Here is an 18,904-nt window from a genome sequence, read left to right on the forward strand (position 1 = left end):
TTGAGTGTTTTCCTGGCTGTTCAGGTACCATAGAAGCAGATGTTCAACTTAGCAGGATCTTGAGTTACCAGAATAGGAGGAGTCTGGGGTCTAAAATCCACGTTCCTTAAGTACATATTTTTTAACAGATGTCAGAATTCTTTAGCCATTTTATATCAAAGTAACAAGAGCTTGTGTTGTCAATAGTTGTGATTTTTCTATATATTAATTATGGTGGAAACATTATCACTGCCACTTTATGGATAAGGACACTGAAACTCAGACAAGGTTAAATGACTTGCCAGGTCTCAGTCAGTAGAGATCTGAGACTGGAGCTGAGGTGGCATGACTTGAAGGTTTGGTATACTGGGTCACGTTGTATTTCAAGGCTGTGTTTTCATAGAAATCTAAAATTGATGCATTCGTCTTGCCTTTTACTTTGATTTTTTGGGACATATTAATTTCTCTGTACTTGAATGAAAATTGCCCAGACCATAATTAAGAGGTAAGGCAGACTGCATGCTGCCTCAGTTTAAGGTGACATGTTTGAGAAAATCACTCTGATTTGGAAATGTGAACATTTCTTAATTTTTAAGAGAAAAATCTATCCCACAGCTGTTGCCATTTCCCAACTCTTAGAACCATTGTTTCTAAAGGGTCAGGACAAAGTTGTGCCCACTTGTGGCATAAATTGGCAAAGCCCTCCTTTCCTCAAGATTGTGTTGAGTTGTTCTTTTTCTCGTCACAAAATTTTAGTGTTTGCTGCTTCAATCTAGGAGAGTTCTTTATTATTGGGTCCATTTATTTAAATGTGAATTTCTAAAACACACCTTTGTAAATTTAAGGTGGAATTTCAGTGTTGGCCACTTTGAACTTCGGTATATTCCAGACATGGAAACTAGAGCCGGATTTATTGAAAGCACCCTAAAACCCAGTGGAAGCAAAGAAGAGTCTAAAATTATTTCAGATCTGGAAGAACAGGAAGCTGCCATGTTGGACACAGTGATAAAGGTCTCAGTTGCTGATTGGAAGGTTATGGCGTTTAGTAAAAAGGGCGGACATCTGGAATGGGAGTACCAGGTACCTAAAACCACTGAGAATTTATAAATATGTTTCTTCCTTTCTCAGTTTGACCAAACACATTGGGGAGAGGGAAATGACTGCCATTTTGGATTCTCAACTTGTTCTCTATGATTTAAGAAATTTGTGGTTTTACACCCATTAGAATGGCTTTTATGAAAAAGACAAAGGTAAGTGTTGGTGAGGATGTTGGTAAACAGTGTACAGCAGTGCATCTTTGTACATTGTTGATGGGAATGTAAATTGGCATAACCATTATGGAAAGAAATATGGAGCTTCCTCAAAAAATTAAAAATAGAACTACCATATGATCCAGCAATCCCACTTCTGGTTATACGTCCAAGGGAAGTGGAATCAGTATCTTGAAGAGATATGTGCACTCCTATGTTCAGTGCAGCATTAGTCACAATAGACGAGATATGGAATCAGTCTTACTGTCCCTCAATGGATGAATGGATAAAGAAAATGTGGTGTGTATGTATGCACAATGGAATATTGTGCAGCCTTCAAAACGGAAGTCCAGGGCCAGCCCAGTAGAGTAGTGGTTAAGTTCAGGGCACTCCGCTTCAGTGGCCTGGGTTCGTGGGTTTGGATCCTGGGCATGGACCTATACCACTCATCAGCCATGCTGTGGCAGCAACCCACATATAAAGTAGAGGAGGATTGGCATGGACATTAGCTCAGGGCTGGTCTTCCTCAGCAAAAATAAAAAGGAAATCCTGTCATTTGTGACAACAGACAACATGGCTAAACCTGGAGGATATTATGCTAACTAAAATAAGCCAGGCACAAAAAGATAAATACTGCGTGGTCTCACTTATATATAGAATCTAGAACAGTCAAACTCATAGAATCAGAGTAGAATAGTGGCTGCCAGAATATGAGGAGTAGGAGAAATGAGGAGATGTTGGTCATAGGGTACAAAGTTTCAGTTATGTGGGATGAATAAGTTCTGGGAATGTAATGTACAGTGTGGTGACTATAGTTAACAATACTATATTATATACTTGAAATTTGCTAAGAGAGTAGATCTTTTTTTAAAAACTTTTTTCTAGCTTTGTTGGGGTATAATTGACAAACACTATGCATCTGAGGTGTGCAACATGATGATCTGGTAAATGTATACATTGTGAAATGTACTTACCGCACACACACAAAATAACTATGTGAGGTTATGGATATGTTAGCTTGATTGTGCTAATCATTTCACAGTGTATACATATATCAAAGGATCACATTATACACTGTAAATATATACATTTTTTAACTTGTCAATTATACCTCAATAAAGCTAGAAAAATAAAAATTTAAACAGAAATTTGTGATTTTAAGTGGTATTTTTGGAGTTGGAATACAAACATACTGCTGGAAATTATTTAAATTTAAATATTTTTATGTTTAATTTAATGTTAATAATAAAAATATTTTTTAAAATTTTATTTCAAATTTATTTTCCATTTTTGTTTAGTTTTGTACTCCCATTGCATCTGCCTGGTTGGTTAAGGATGGCAAAGTCATTCCCATCAGTCTTTTTGATGATACGAGTTATACATCTAATAATGAAGTTTTAGAAGATGAAGAAGACATTGTGGAAGCTGCCCGAGGAGCCACAGAGAACAGCGTTTACTTGGGTAAGTAGATGTGTCTTACCTAGTGATAGTACATATCGACGTAGATTTTGTTCTTTCATTGTTCTATCCTACTTCAGCTGTGCCTAGAGTAGTTTTAATTCCTAAATATGTATTCCAGCTTAGATTGCCCTTAAGATTTGTGCTTTGGTTTCCATTCCTGCTGTGTTTTTCCATTTATCCAATTCTGAAACTTTTAACTACTATAGTGTATTCTGAGACCTATGTTAGAAAGGCTTAGAAATGTTGCCATTATGTAGCATGGTTTCAAATTAGTTGTATATCCTCAAAATCTAAAACTTTCTTCAGTTGTATTTGCATCTATATCAGGTTACTCCCTCTTAAAGATTATGTTTATTTTTCCTATGCATCTATACAACTTATCTGAGAAATAAAAACGAAATTTTGAAAATCCTCAAACCTGATTTTTCGAACTAGTGTTCGTGGTCAAATAGTCATAATATTCTTTAAGCTCTATCAATGTGCTACGCACCCCTCAATTTCAAGGAAATGCAAGAATTTGAAAGATTAACATGTCACACATGGGTTATGATAGTGTTTAACTGGATTGTTAGCAGTGTCTCTGGAATTACAGGTGTTTAGGTTTCCTTGAGGAGGAAGTTACTTCATCTAAGCTATTAGTTTTTTAAGAGTACCGTGACTTCTTTTCTCTGAATTTTCCTACTGGAAGGGTTTTCCAGTGGTTACTGAAAAGTATTATTAACTTGCATGTACCTTCCTATCCTATTTTCATTGAATAACATTTGGGTCACATTTGAGTGCTTCAGGCATTATTTTTCTGTGAAGAGATCTATGTAGCACATGAAGAAATAAAGAGAATTAATCGAATTTTATTAAATCAAAATGAATCTTTTTGGAAAAACTTAATTGGTGCTTGATTTTAAACGGAATTGGCTATGTTCTCGTTGATTCAGGAATGTACAGAGGCCAGCTGTATCTGCAGTCGTCAGTCAGAATTTCAGAAAAGTTTCCCACAAGCCCCAAGGCCTTGGAAAACGTCAATGATGAAAATGCGATTATCCCTTTGCCAACAATCAAATGGAAACCCTTAATTCGTAAGTAAATTACGAACCTTTATAAATATTATTAAAGATGTTTAGAAGCCTAATCAGGACTGTCTTTGCCCTGGTTTTGAATATCGCAGAGATCATGACAATTGTGTACTCTATATTTTCTGTTAAACTAGAAAGGTATTTCAGATGTTAATGAATTTTAATTCTCATTTAGCACATGATTTCATTGAAGCAGCAGTTGCTTTTGTAGAAATCAATGTTAATAAAATGTTTCTCTGTACAACTTAGAAAAAATCTTAACCATTCATTGACCATGCCTAAGAATCATTTAGCTCTTAACATATTTATATTAAGAATATTCATGAAAAATCATCTGGTTATCATGTCATATTCTTTAGACCCTTAGGTGAATAATTAGTAATTCCTTCAGTTATCTTTCGGTACCCTGCGTATTTTTTTTAGCACACATGTCATATCATATTTTAATTACTTGTTTAAATTAACTCATCTTTTCTACAAGACTGTGCTTTTCCAGGGAAAGAACCTTGAGCTATTTGTTGACTTGTGTGTTTGAACTGAACTGTGGTTGCATATCTGCTTTTTGAATGAATGAGGTACATGGGTTTTCATTAAAGTTGTATGTTAAGATTTTGCCGTTTTCTTTTAGATTCTCCTTCCAGAACTCCTGTCTTGGTAGGGTCTGATGAATTTGACAAATGTCTTAGTAATGATAAGTTTTCTCATGAAGAGTACAGTAATGGAGCACTTTCAATCTTGCAGTATCCATATGGTAAGTGTGATTACGCTTGGCTTGAAAATACTGAGTTTTATTTTATTTATTAATTTGAAATTAATTAATAGAGTTCAGATGAAACGTAATCACTTGGAGGGTGAATATAAAATATCTTGAGAGGCTATATTGTGAATGGTGGCCAAGGGTCTGAGCTCCAAAGTTGGATTGCCAGGGTTCAATGCCCAATTCTGCCGCGTTCTGTACACCTGACTTCCCTGTGTCTCAGTTCCTTTATCTGTAAAATAAGGATAGTAATCCCAATATCTGTTTGTTTCATTGTTGTGAAGTCTAAATGAGGTAATGCATGTATAGTCTTAATTAGCACTGTGCCTGGCAAATAGTAAATGTTCAATAAGCATTGGTTCTTGTTATTAGTTCTCATTTAATTATCAGCCAATCTAATATAGTGTATATAATAGCCTGTATAATGAAGAAAACAAGTGTTTCCCGCAGAGCTACGTGAAAATGCTATAAAATAAGGTTATTTTAATTTTGTCCTCAGACAAGGGAAATTAGCCCAAAAGTCAAGAATAGGTGAAACTTGACATGAAATATATTCTTGTGTATTTAATGTGAGGGTGTCTTCAGTTATGAAAGTCTTTTGATCAGTTAGATATGAAAAAATCCTCAAATCTGCATTAGACAAAAACATAGACTCCTCATCAGTTACCCTAGATGCTAGAACTGGGAATTTGTTATATAATTTAAATTGATAAAAAAAAACAGAGGGCTCTGAACTGGAAACAGCAGCCTTTATGAGATCTGGATCAAAATACAAGGTAAGAGAGAACTGCGTAATCTGCCCACATGGTACAAAGTAGAAGACAGAAAAGCCAGGCTGCTCTTCTAGGACAAACTCATTGACAGCCTGAGATAAACCAAAGAGCGTGAGGGAGCCATTTTCCTTTCAGCTTGCTAAGAATGATAATGGTCAAAGTTGGTCTTTTATTGATGCTAAAATGAAAGGAAAGTTTAAAATCCCTGAAGGGAGTTTGGGTACTATCTGATTCTTTCTTGCATTTAAATGATTGGATTATTAATGAGGTAATGAATGAGGTGGCCCTTAAGTTTTTTTCTAGTCTTATTATTCAATATAAAAAAATTTATGATGCTTATGAAATCAAAGAAAATATATTTGTGTAGTAAAAAATAAAAACGTAAATGAGGCTGTCAAAGTGTATTACAGAAGAGATGAAACTTTAAAGAAAGGAATTTGTGTTATAAGTCTTAGGAAAATAGATAGTTTTTAACAACTAAAGGTGGATCTATATGAGTTTATCTTTATTATTATTATTATTGTTATTTATTTTTTGGTGAGGAAGATTTGCCCTGAGCTAACATCCATTGCCAGTCTTCCTCTTTTTTTTGCTTGAGGAAGATTAGCCCTGAGCTAACATCTGTGCCAGTCCACCTCTACTTTGTATGTTGGACGCTGCCACAGCCTGGCTTGACAAGTGGAGTAGGTCCATGTCCAAGATCAGAATCCGGGAACCTGGGCTGCCGAAGCAGAGTATGGGGAACTTCAACCACTCGGCCACAAGGCTGGCCCCCAGTTTATCATTATTTTTTTAAGAAAAGTTTTGAATGTTTGTTTTGCAGATAATGGTTACTATCTACCATACTACAAGAGGGAGAGGAACAAGCGGAGCACTCAGATCACAGTCAGGTTTCTTGACAACCCAAACTACAGCAAGACCATCCGCAAAAAGGATCCGGTTCTCCTCTTGCCCTGGTGGAAAGAAATAGTTGCAACTATTCTGTTTTGTATCATAGCAACAACTTTTATCGTGCGCAGACTTTTCCATCCTCATCCTCACAGGGTAAGACATTTTTTAGGATCTAATTTATTTCAAAGTGTTGGGAGATTAGAAAACTTATTGTGTGTGGTGGGGGCGGGCGGCGAGGGGCACCTTTACTTAAGTTTTACCATAAGATCCTTGTTGCCCATACTCTCATTTCCACCTCCTTACCTCCTCTTCATTATACAACCCATTTCAACCTGGCTTCCATGCCTGTCATTCCACTTCTCTCTTACAAGGGAAATGTTGTATTTTGTATTCTTATAATGCTTCTCTTTTTCTCGATATTGTTTATTTTCCAATGTTATTTTCTGGCCTAAGATTGTTAGCTAACTGCAGTTCAGCTTTGTTGCTGACAGTGATCTTTTTTCCTCACCTTATCAGCAAAGGAAAGAATCTGAAACTCAGTGTCAAACTGAAAATAAATATGACTCTTTAAGTGGAGAAGCTAATGACAGTGGCTCGAATGACGTAAAAAATTCTGGCTACGTATCACGGTAAGAGTCTTATAAAACAAATATGTGTGTTTTAGCTTCTGGTGGCAACTGTTTGAATCAAAGAAATGGTCTCTAAACTAAGATCTTGTTTAATTTTTTTTTTCAAACATCTAGGTAAATAAAACAGACTTAACCCTCAGGTATCTTAAACTTATTCAAGGTGGTATGTACCCTAACAGGAATAGAAATAGAATGTTAGAGAAGTTTAGAATTTCAGCCACCAGAGGCTGGCCCAGTGGCATAGTGGTTGAGTTCGCTTGCTCTGCTTTGGCAACCCAGCTTTCACAGGTTCGGAGCCTGGGTGTGGACCTACACACCACTTAATAAGCCATGCTGTGGCAGTGTCCTACATACAAAATAGAGGAAGATTGCCATGGATGTTAGCTTACGGACAATCTTCCTTACCCCTCAAAAAAAAACCAAGAAAAGAATTTCAGCCACCAGATTAAGTTCTTAAACAGATAATTATTGAGGGTCTACCATGTACTGGGCTTTGCATGAATAGTACCAAATAGGAGTTATTGCATTATTAGAGTATATGTAAATCTCCATATGTTACTGAATTGTCAGTTATTTATTTCATCTTTATTCTGTCTAGAATAAGAAGTAGAAAAATGGGGGAAAATATACCAATAGAACAGATCGTTTTTAAAAGCAGAAGAGGGAAGTGGGTTACCTAAAAAGAAGGTAATTCAAACACTTTGAAAGTAAAATAAAAGTAGAGAATTTGTTAGCATTCTGTCAGCTGTTCAGATTTTGATGCTTTGTGGTACAGGAAATGGTGCTGTGGTTAATTTTTCATGTTACTTGGATTATTGCTACTTTTTTCCTTTGTTTTTATATCATACACTCTGATATCATACATGTCAGGGATATGAGGTCAAAGAAAAGATATAGAACCTTATTGCTTAATATCTAGGGTCATGGTTTTATAACAGAAAAGACTGAAAATTACAGCTAAAATGAGTGATATTTTGATTATCTGTGGACTTAATTTATCTAAGATACATTCATACTGTATTATCAAGAATTGAGAATTGACTGTAATCACTTTGTTTTAGCTACTAGTTTTCCAAAGCAAGATTGACTAGGTGACTAACAAATGGTTAGGACTTTCATACCATTTCTAATGATGGTGTGGACTAATACGTCGGTGGCCGGCAACACCAGCAAGCAGTGACAGAGGGACCCGACAGCTCCCCACGGGTAATCCACTCCTGAGGCCATTCGTTGTTCTTTAAACATTTACTCTGAACAGCTATGTGCTGGTCCTGTCCTGGAGGAGCTTAAAGTCTGTGGGGGAAGATAATACTGGGTAACATAAACATGTAGGAAAAAACCCATGAACTAAGTGACTGACTCTGGGTTGTGATGATTCAAGAGGGTGTCGTAAATGAGGTGGCATTTTAACTGAACCTTAAATTGTGAGTAAGAGTTAGGTAGAGATGAGGGGAGGAGTAGGGTATGGTGAATAAAATTTGTAAGGCTGTTGTGGAGAGAATTCAAATGAAAATTCAAATTCTAAAATTGAATGGCTTAATTTTCTTTTAACTTTATTCAATAAAAAGAATACAGCTGATTGTTTTTAAAATACAGGAGCCCCATAATGATTCCTAATGTTTATTGAGTGCCTGCCATGTTCTAGGCATTATTAAGAGCATGAACTCTGCTTCAATCATAAGTTCTAGTCCCAACTTTGTTGTTTGTCAGTTGGGACCTTAGGCAAGATGATACTTAGATTTCTAGAGTATATAATCATATATAGGATGTTTTCCTTTTCAGAAGGTACATTCATTTTCATATGGGTGTTTTCTTTAAGATAGGAAGATAATTCAGTTGGCCCTCCAGGAGTAGGCCGTGAATTTCATGGGCTTTTGCAGTTGGGGAGATGGATTTGTACTGAAGTACCTTGACTAGCTATTTTTAGGAATACAGATTATTACTCTTCATTCTCTGTGAAGGTAATTGGCCCTTAGAGGGTTGGATCTGTTGCCTGTCCTCCTTAACTCATGTTCTAACCAGCTGAGCCAACTACTAAATGAATAAATGTATGCAAATCATAAAGTAATAAACTTAGCCTTATAAGTGACACCAAAGATAATCTAATTCAACTCTCCCCTATGTGGCTGGAAAAATAACTTCCCCAGCATGCATTCATTCATTTATTAATTCATGCATTATTCAACAGATTTGTTAGACCTTTTAGTTGTCACATAAGCCCAGGTGCTAGAAATACAAAGGGAAACAAGAATGCTTTCCTGCATTCACGTGCCCCACAATTCAGTGGCAGTGGGGAGAGAGAGCTGCATACAAATAACTGCAAAATACTGAAATTAAGTTTAAATAGTTGTAAGTGTTATGTGCAAAGTGCTATGAGAACATTAAAACGGGTCTAGGAAGACATTACAGAGGTGGCGAGATGAGCAGAATGAAAAGAGAGTAGCTTTTCATGAAGTACAAAGAAGTAGGCCGTCCCAATAGAGTGAATAGCACAAGCAAAGGCCCCAAAGTTGTGAGTCTGGTGCAGATTGGCTGGAATACACAGTGCAGATCAGCGAGGTTAGGCACTAGAGGGAGAAATAGGCTGCAATGTGGAGGTCCATCTGTAAGTGACAGATGGTGAGTTAGCTTGTCTGAATACCTTTGGTGATGAGCATACCGACTTGTGAGGCAAGCCAGCCAATTTCAGACAGCTTTGGTTCCTAGAGAGGCTTCTGGCTAAAAAAGTACTTAAATATAATAGGATTGATTAAATTTTTCCCATAAAATTTACAGGCACTGACATAAGATTAAAATACGTTTTCTAATTGAGTACAGAATGCCCCAGGAGTAAAAGGTTAGAGAATTAAGGATAAAATATTTTGGTAAATGATGGAAAGCATTGGATAGCACAGAACAGTAGTACAGCTCTGTCAGAACAAGTGATTAACAAGTGATTCCTAATGAAGCAGAAGCTTTTTTATTTTTTAAAAAATTTCCTAGGAGAAAAATTAGAATGTATTTGCTTCATTTATACAAACGGAAGAACAAAAAATGCTATTGGAATTAAAATAAGTTCTATGAGACTTACTGAGTTTACACATTTTTATATATCATAAAATAAGATTGAACTACTTATTACCTTACTACAAAATTTAAAACTATTTTTAACTTTTTTTTTGCCTTTAGGTATCTGACAGATTTTGAACCGGTTCAGTGCATGGGTCGTGGCGGGTTTGGAGTTGTCTTTGAAGCTAAAAACAAAGTAGATGACTGCAATTATGCTATCAAGAGAATCCGTCTCCCCAACAGGTGATGGATGGTACTTTCAGTAACCTTGGAGTTTGCACTATATTATCTAATCTCATAGGCAGTGTGTCCTTCTTACTATACTCCACAGAGACTAGAGAAAACGTAGTTTCTGATCATCTGAATCTCATGTTCTAAGTACCACCAGGTAACCAGCTGTCTAAAAGATGTGATCTACTTTGATTGTTTTGTGTCTACTTAAAAAATCAGGGGCGAGCCCGGTGGCACAGCAGTTAAGTGCACACGTTCCGCTTCGGCGACCCATGGTTCCCTGGTTCGGATCCCAGGTGTGGACATGGCACAGCTTAGCAAAAGCCATGCTGTGGTAGGTGTCCCATGTATAAAGTAGAGGAAGATGGGCATGGATATTAGCTCAGGGCCAGTCTTCCTCAGCAAAAAGAGGAGGATTGGCAGTAGTTAGCTCAGGGCTAATCTTCCTCAAAAAAAAAAAAAAAAAAAATCTGCCCTGTTTTTGATTCTTCACAACTTAGGACTTTCCCATAGTGAATTTTAATAACTATAGGCTTTACTCCATAGCACCATTTAAAAATAACTTATATTTATTATGGAAAATAAGAAAAGTATTAAAACAAAAACCATCTGCGTCTGATCTACCCAGTAATAACCAATATTAACATTTTAGAGTATTTCCTTTGATTTTTCTTTTCCTGGTTATAAATTTACCTAATTGGTAGCACAGTTACCAATGTAGTACAGTTTCATCTATTGTTTCCTGCACTGTATCCTCAGCATTTTCCATGTAATTATTGAGTATTTTACTAAAATGCTAAAATACATTAAAAGTATTTTATAATAGTCCAATTAACACATGTGCTTTATTTTGTTTAACTGTTTCTTATTGTTCAACATTTAGGTTTCTAATTTGTTGCAATTAAAAATAATTTTGCAGGGGGCTGGCCTCATGGCCGAGTGGTTAAAGTTCCACATGCTCCGCTTTGGCAGCCCAGGTTCACAAGTTCGGATCCCCGGTGTGGACCTGCTCCACTCATCAGCCATGCTGTGGAGGCATCCCACATAGAAGTGGAGGAAGATTGGCATGAATGTTAGTTCAGGGCTAATCTCCCTCAAGCGAAAAAGAGAGGAGGATTGGCAATGGATGTTAGCTCAGGGCAAATCTTCCTCACACACACACATAAAAATTTTTGTAGTGTTTATCTTTTATATAAATTTTTGACCACATCTGTTTCCTTTGGCTAGATTCCTAGAAGTGGAATTTCTGTCTCAGAGCAGTGTGATGCTTAAGATGAAGAGCTTTCAGTAACACCTCCCTTTCTGTCTCTTGTAGAAGGCTCCTGTGGATTCTTAATTAAATGAGCACTAATTGCTGGGCTGTCCTTCTAACTGTTTAAATGTCCTTTAAACATTTCTGTCCAACAGATAGGGACACAGGAGTGGGATGGGTTTGAGTACTAGGGAACTAATTCTTTTCTTTGGTACATAGTGTTTGAGTAGTTTAAATATTAATATATACTAAGCACCACATAGGATGTAAAATTAAGCAAGACTTCTGCCCTCAAGAACCTGTAACTCTTTGATGCTTTCATACATATACTCAAATATTCCTACAATGCAAGGAGGATTGTGACCTGTGGCTTAGCTTCGTAAATAGCTTCTCATGAAGAAAGCAGAAATGAAGCTAAAAGGCAGTCAAAGAAGGCAAACTTTGTGGAGGAGACGATGTCTGCACTGAGTGTTCAGGAGTAGCCTGTCCCTCAGTAGATGGACGTGTAGGGGAGGGATGGCCAAGTACATGAAATGGCCTGAGCAAAGGCATTAGGCAAACACTTGGAAATGGAATAGACTATGGAGGGTGTTCTGCCGTAGCTGGAGCAAAGGGTAAGAATGGGTAGTGGGGAGGGGCTGGCCCCGTGGCCGAGTGATTAAGTTCGCGCACTCCGCTGCAGGCGGCCCAGTGTTTCGTTGGTTCGAATCCTGGGCGCGGACATGGCACTGCTCATCAAACCACGCTGAGGCAGCGTCCCACATGCCACAACTAGAAGGACCCACAACAAAGAATATACAACTATGCACCGGGGGGCTTTGGGGAGAAAAAGGAAAAAATAAAATCTTTAAAAAAAAAAAAAAAAAGAATGGGTAGTGGGGGATGTGGAAGAGAAGATGGAAGGGATGGATTGCAGTACCCTAAATACCAAACAAAGGAATTTAGATTTATTCTGTAGACAGTTGGGTCTTTGAGCAGAAGAATGATGTGATCAAGGTGGAGGTGGTTCTGGAGGTGATGTGCAGATGGCTGATATGAGGAAAGGGTCAGAGATTAGAATGTTTACCAGGAGATTTTCTTTGCAAAAGTTCAGTCCTAAGATACAGAACATTAGTGCAGCAGCAGTGAAGGTGGAAGAGAGAAGGAGTAAGAAATTGCAAAGGAGGAGCTGATAGAGTTTGCTAACTGAATGTGAGGACTTAGAAGATGAAGAATTTAAAAAGGTACCAGGATTCCCGGGTTGGGAGAGTGGGGACATTAACAATGCCAAGCACAGAGGGGAAAGTGGGAGTAGCTGACAGTCTCCTGGGGAGGGAAGAGGATATAACTTGTATTTATTATGTTGTTTCAGGTGATGGTAGGACCCTTAGAAATGTGAGATTAGAGCCAGCAGAAAAGCTGTCAAAGAAGATCAAATCCAGATGTTTTTCTAGTTAAACTTCATTGCCTGTGATATTCAGTAATTTGAATAACAAGTTCAGGCTTGCTGTAAACAGACAGACAGACGGACGTGCTAATACAAGCTTTTTGGATTATAGTATGTACCCTGTCGGTGTGGTCATTCTCCATCCTCCTGAGCTGCAATGCTGAGCTCTTTCCTGACTACTTCCCTTAACCTATCCACTCTCCTCCTGATGAACGAACATTAAGCGATAATCTTTACGACTCTGGAGTCATTCATTCTTAGTCAACCAAGAAAGCTTTATTTGAATGAGGCAATAGGTATGTCTGTAGCACTTACTTCTAGAAGAAAAAGAGTACTAAAATACGTGTGTATTTTTTTTAATACAAGACTTACTATGTAGCATTTTAGAATTGTGTCACTAGGCTAACTCGTCTATTTCTAGTTTTAAGTTTAAGAGAGAATTTTGTTTTATTATTTTTTACTGTTGGATATGATTGCTTCTTCAGATCTGAGCAACCTTCAATCTCTTTTTTTGTCTGTTTCAGGGAATTGGCTCGGGAAAAGGTAATGCGAGAGGTTAAAGCCTTAGCCAAGCTTGAACACCCAGGAATTGTTAGATATTTCAATGCTTGGTTGGAAGCACCACCAGAGAAGTGGCAAGAAGAAATGGACGAAATTTGGCTGAAAGATGAAAGGTAACTTGGTTAGACATAAACTTAAAAACTAGTTTTCTTTTGACTGGTTTTTTGCTTATGCGAACAAAAACTTTAGGGATTTTTTTTTTTTTTAAAGAAAACAGCAGATTTTTGTTCTCTGTCATCATGTTTTGGAACATCCTCTAGCTAGCTATTTAGGTGAAAAGTTGATTTAGTTTTTTGCACATGAATTTTTTTCCAGTTTTAGAACATGAATTTTAAAAATTATTAGTAGATGGGGCCCTATGAATTGTGATTTACCAGGGATTTATAGGACTTTTCTCAAGAAGAGATATTATCTGCTTTTGTCTCCAATTTTTTACTTTAAATTTTTATTTAGTTTCTTAGTAGTTAATTTACAACTCCTTTCTAAAGTAGTTTAATGCTATTTGCAGTTAAAAATACATAAGGTTAGGCAACTTGAAAATAATTCCCATGTTAAATATGCCGTGCTGGAGGAAGGAAAACCTTTTTAAAAACTACTAAATGAGAGCAAAGAGGGAGCAGGCTGCAAATAGACTACCAAGCAGCTGGAGTAAAATTTCTGCCTTTTATTTTTTTTTTTAAGATTTTATTTTATTTTTTCTCCCCAAAGCCCCCCAGTGCACAGTTGTATATTCTTCGTTGTGGGTCCTTGTAGTTGTGGCATGTGGGACGCTGCCTCAGCGTGGTCTGATGAGCAGTGCCATGTCCGCGCCCAGGATTCGAACCAACGAAACACTGGGCCGCCTGCAGCGGAGCGCGCGAACTTAACCACTCGGCCACGGGGCCAGCCCCAAAATTTCTGCCTTTTTAAAGTACCAAACGCAGCCCTAGATCCACATGAAGTGATTGGTTACAGTGACACTTGTTATAGATGCAGCCAAGAGCCAAAGCATGGAAGGACCAGGCGAAGTGGCCCCTTGTCTCAAGGCCCGGTGAGCTGCTGCCCTGATTTGAACAGCGGCTTCAGAATCGTGGTCCCTGAGGAGTCCTGTCCTTCTTGGTGTTCTCCTTCACCGTTTCGCGTTTTGCACAAAAGCCTTGGCTGTGCTGGCGTGACAGCACCAAATAACTGTTTCAAATATAAAATTAGGCTTTCAAAGTAAGTTTTTTGGAAGGAATGGATGGAATGTATTGTCCTTTGTCTCATAGCATGTTTTTATTGAATCTGTACGTTGTTTGTCATTTGGTAACTGGCTTTATTATTGTTGAAACTTTTAAAACAGAGAGTGTAGTTCATATAATTTAATCAACGCATTTTCACTCTCATCCCTTTGTATTTCTCCTACTTTTAGCACAGACTGGCCACCCAGCTCTCCTAGCCCAATGGATGCACCATCAGTTAAAATACGCAGAATGGATCCTTTCTCAACAAAAGAACATATTGAAATCATAGCTCCTTCGCCAAAAAGGAGCAGGTCTTTTTCAGTAGGCATTTCCTGTGGCCAGACAAGTTCATCTGAGAGCCAGTTCTCTCCACTGGAATTTTCAGGAACGGACCATGGAGACATCAGTGGGTCGGTGGACGCAGTGTACAATCTCCAAGACAGTTGCCTTACAGACTGTGATGTGGGAGATGGTACTATAGATGGCAATGATGAGGGGCACTCCTTTGAACTTTGTCCTTCTGAAGCTTCTCCTTATGTCAGGTCAAGGGAGAGAACATCCTCTTCCATAGTATTTGAAGATTCTGGCTGTGATAATGCGTCCAGTAAAGAAGAGCTCAAAACTAACCCACTGCATATCGGCAGCCATGATGCTGATAAACTGACTGCTTTGAAGCATTCCAGTAGCAACTCTCCTTCTGAACCTACTTTATCTGTTTCTCCTCCAAGACCAACCACTTTAAGTTTAGATCTCACTAAAAACACTACGGAAAAACTCCAGCCCAGTTCGCCGAAAGTGTATCTTTACATTCAGATGCAGCTATGCAGAAAGGAAAACCTCAAAGACTGGATGAACAGTCGATGCACCATAGAGGAGAGAGAGCGGAGCATGTGTTTGCACATCTTCCTGCAGATCGCGGAGGCAGTAGAATTTCTGCACAGTAAAGGGCTCATGCACAGGGACCTCAAGGTCTGTATTTGTGGAACACTACTCAAGAGTTTCCATCTGACATCTTATGAATGGGAGCAGTATTTGGAGTACTTGTCAGTTTTAACGGAGGTACCCCTGAGAGTGGAGGAGAGTAAAGGCATCAGGAGCAGAGGTCTGGGAAAGTAGCTTGAAAAGGCCACTGTAAAAATGAGAAGTCTCAGATTTTAAAAACTGCAGGCGGGGCTGGGCCCGTGCCCGAATGGTTAGGTTCACGCGCTCTGCTTCGGTGGCCCAGGGTTTCACTGGTTTGGATCCTGGGCACAGATCTGGCACCACTCATCAGGCCATGCTGAGGTGGTGTCCCACAAAGCAGAACCGGAAGGACCTGCAAGTAGAATACACAACTATGTACTGGGGGGCTTTGGGGAGAAAAAAGGAAAAAGAAAAAAAGATTGGCGATAGGTGTTAGCTCAGGTGCCAATCTTTAAAAAAAAAAAAACCTGCACGCAAATTGTGAATTCTCCTCTATGATGTGTTTATGTCCATTTTACAGTAAAAAGTATTCCCAATCTCCTGATGAAAAAAAAAAACCTTTATGTGAAATCTACCATGAGCAGATGTACCGTTTTCCCTAGGGCTTTGAGCAACCCTGACACAAATTCCCCTATGGCCCCGAAGTAGTGAAAGGAGCGGCAGGGCTTCCTTGCTTAGCTGGCTCTGAATTGGGCAGATCTCCACACTTTTTGCCCCTAGTCCTGAACTTTTAGGCTTCAGGGAAGGAGATGAGAAGCTAGACAGTGAAAGGTAGCAGATGGTTAGCCAGGTGATGCTGACAGGTCTAAAACCTTTGATTCTATTTTCAATGTATATAGTGTTGACTATTGTAGCAATACAGTATGCTAAATTAAGATTCTTACTAAAACATGCAATATTTCCTTAGTGTGTGTTTCTGAAATAAGTATATAGAACTTTTATTTGACTAATGTCTGCCCTATTCCATTTGCTCATAGTGATCATCAGTAGATGTGTACTGCATATATAAATATTTTTCTGATGGAAGTATCTTAAATTCTTGACAGATTTACACTCATTTTAAGTATTTTCAGCTTTTTATGTAACCACATACTTTTTGTCTCAGGCACCAAAGCAGCTATTCGGGTGAGTTATTTTCTTCTGAAGTCAGCTGTAGGTTTTTTGATCCTTGAGTACATTTTAAGCGTTTGCAATAATAGGAGCAATAATTAGAAATAATTCCTATCTTTCAGAGTAATTGTTATTGAGTTATATATAATCACTGTGCTTCATGGATTTTGATGTTGGTGGGCCCAAACTGATGTCAGGAATTATTTAGCACCGAATGAAAAGTTCAGAGATGATTTATTTTGGTTGGAAGGGAGAAGACAATTTCAACAGGCCAGATACCCAACTTGAGTGCTGGCTATTTGAATATGGTAAACATGTATCATTTGGTGGGAAGCAATGAGCTGATATACGGCTTCTTCTTGTGCTTAACACTTACTGTACACACAAAATGCCAAGTTGAAAGGCAGTATAATTGTGTTTTTACTAATATTGAACATTCTTCTGATTTTATAATGTTGGTGAGATATTGGTGAGTATTTGTTTAATGGTACAATTTTATCTAAAGATTTTTCCTATGTTTGTCTATGCATCAAAAAAATTTCAAGAAGAAAATTTATTTTCCTTTTAGCTTTTCTAGAAATCAAAAAGTTTATTCCTTTCTAAAGATAAATTCCTTTTAGAGATTGCTAGTGTGGCAGAAGAAACTCCCCCAAGATTTTTATTCCCAGTTGAAAAGGCTGTGCATTCTGTTCATTCCTACGTAAGTGTTTGAGCTCAACTTTAACCCTTCTAGGCATCCCCCTTTTGTATTTTGGTCAGTTTTTGTCATTAGCACTCTCTGGCCCGTGATGTTCCAGACTGACTTCTCATCTTTTCTTCTCTTGTCTCTAGTTACACTGGGCTTTTTCAGTTGCTTAAATACCCAGTGTCCTCACAGAACCTGGTATTTCTCCTTCGTAATTCTCATCACACTTGTGTTATTTATCCTCTGGTTTTCACAGGGGCGGGAGCCGTGTCTGTTTTGTTCACCTGTTATATCCTTAGCAGAGTGCCTGACACATTCTGTATGCTCGTATCATTTTGTTTTGAATATTCTTCTGTTTGCAACCAAAAGCATTTATACTATTGTAATCAAAAAAGGAAATTTATTGGCCCATGTAACTGAACTGTCCAAGAGTCAGGTAAAGCTTTATCCAGGATCAAGTGATGTGACCAGACCCTCGTTTCTCTTTCCCCCACACCGCCCATTTCTTGTTTCCTTTTGCAGGCAAACCCTCCCTTCATAGTCTCTGGATATCTGCCAGCGAGTCTTAGGCCTACATGTTTTAATGTAACTACCTTTTGGAGGTAGTGGGATACGGAGTGGGGAGAAAATTGTCTCTTTCCCCAACTATTGATCAGAAGTCTTGGATTTTCTTCTAATTGATAAGCCAAGGACACATACTCACCCCTAAATGAGTCTCCTGGCTAGGGGATAGGATTACGCTGATTGATTTATGCAACCTCAAGATAGCTTCCACAGGAACCCTGGGGTTGCTGCATAGTCAGGATACTTCTGGTGGAATCACAGGGGTATAGATGCTGGAGAACCAAAAGAATATCTATTGCAATATTCAGTAAGTAACAGCTGACACCAGGAGATGGGAGGGGGGGCAAAAGTTGAAATTTAAGGCAGCATAGTCTATTATTCTCTCTCATATAGGGTTATTTTTGGGAGAGCAGGAGGTTATTATTGTAGACTTTGGTTATATGCAATAACTTCATTGCTTCAAAGTCAGAATTGTATAATGAGATTTTGGAGTTTGGGAATAAAATGTTATTTGTCTGGCAGTATTTGAAGCCTGATGAAATTCAATTTCATGAACTAAATGACCTTCTTTTTCCCTGTTTCAAGGGCTGTGAATGGTGGTCATGTTAGCAGGGTTGGAGCAGGCTCTGAGGGAAAGATGGTATATTTCGTGTAGGAGATTTTGTGTGAGGAGCCCCGGAGGAATGTGGTTAGATATATCCTATAAACAGTTGCATGGGAGAGTTTGGAACTCGGGATAGGAGTCTTGGAATGTCTGGGAGCATATTGGTGTTAGAAGAGGCAGCACACAGTTGTAGTTAAGAGCTCAGATTCCTCTTGAGAGCCTGCTTTCCCCTCTCAGACACAGACTTGAAGATCACTCTGTTCCCTTCATTCATCAGAGAGTTGTGATTAGCTACCATAGGGCAAGAACTGTCCTGAATGCTGGACATGTGGCAGTCAAGCAGAAGTCCTTTACTCATGGAGCCAGTCTGCCTGGGTTTGAATCTCTGTTCCACACTTGCCAGCTGGGTAGCCTTGGGCAATTTACTTAACTTCTCTGGGCCTCGGTT

General features: G+C 38.4%; 1 protein-coding gene across 3 annotated transcripts in view; it reads left to right on the forward strand.

Annotated features, from left to right (window-relative positions):
- EIF2AK3 (eukaryotic translation initiation factor 2 alpha kinase 3) overlaps nt 1–18,904 on the forward strand; it is a 69,070-nt gene that overhangs the window by 34,675 nt on the left and 15,491 nt on the right. For all 3 annotated transcript variants that reach the window (XM_070573664.1, XM_070573662.1, XM_070573663.1), the window contains exons 5-13: nt 825–1,059; nt 2,528–2,690; nt 3,623–3,763; nt 4,389–4,511; nt 6,114–6,334; nt 6,698–6,810; nt 9,979–10,101; nt 13,292–13,441; nt 14,719–15,499. In XM_070573664.1, the coding sequence (XP_070429765.1) occupies nt 825–1,059; nt 2,528–2,690; nt 3,623–3,763; nt 4,389–4,511; nt 6,114–6,334; nt 6,698–6,810; nt 9,979–10,101; nt 13,292–13,441; nt 14,719–15,499 (2,050 nt within the window). The remainder of the gene's footprint in view (nt 1–824; nt 1,060–2,527; nt 2,691–3,622; nt 3,764–4,388; nt 4,512–6,113; nt 6,335–6,697; nt 6,811–9,978; nt 10,102–13,291; nt 13,442–14,718; nt 15,500–18,904) is intronic.

This window comes from Equus przewalskii, chromosome 14 (genome assembly GCF_037783145.1).
Source record: "Equus przewalskii isolate Varuska chromosome 14, EquPr2, whole genome shotgun sequence".
Classification (NCBI taxonomy): Eukaryota; Metazoa; Chordata; class Mammalia; order Perissodactyla; family Equidae; genus Equus; species Equus przewalskii.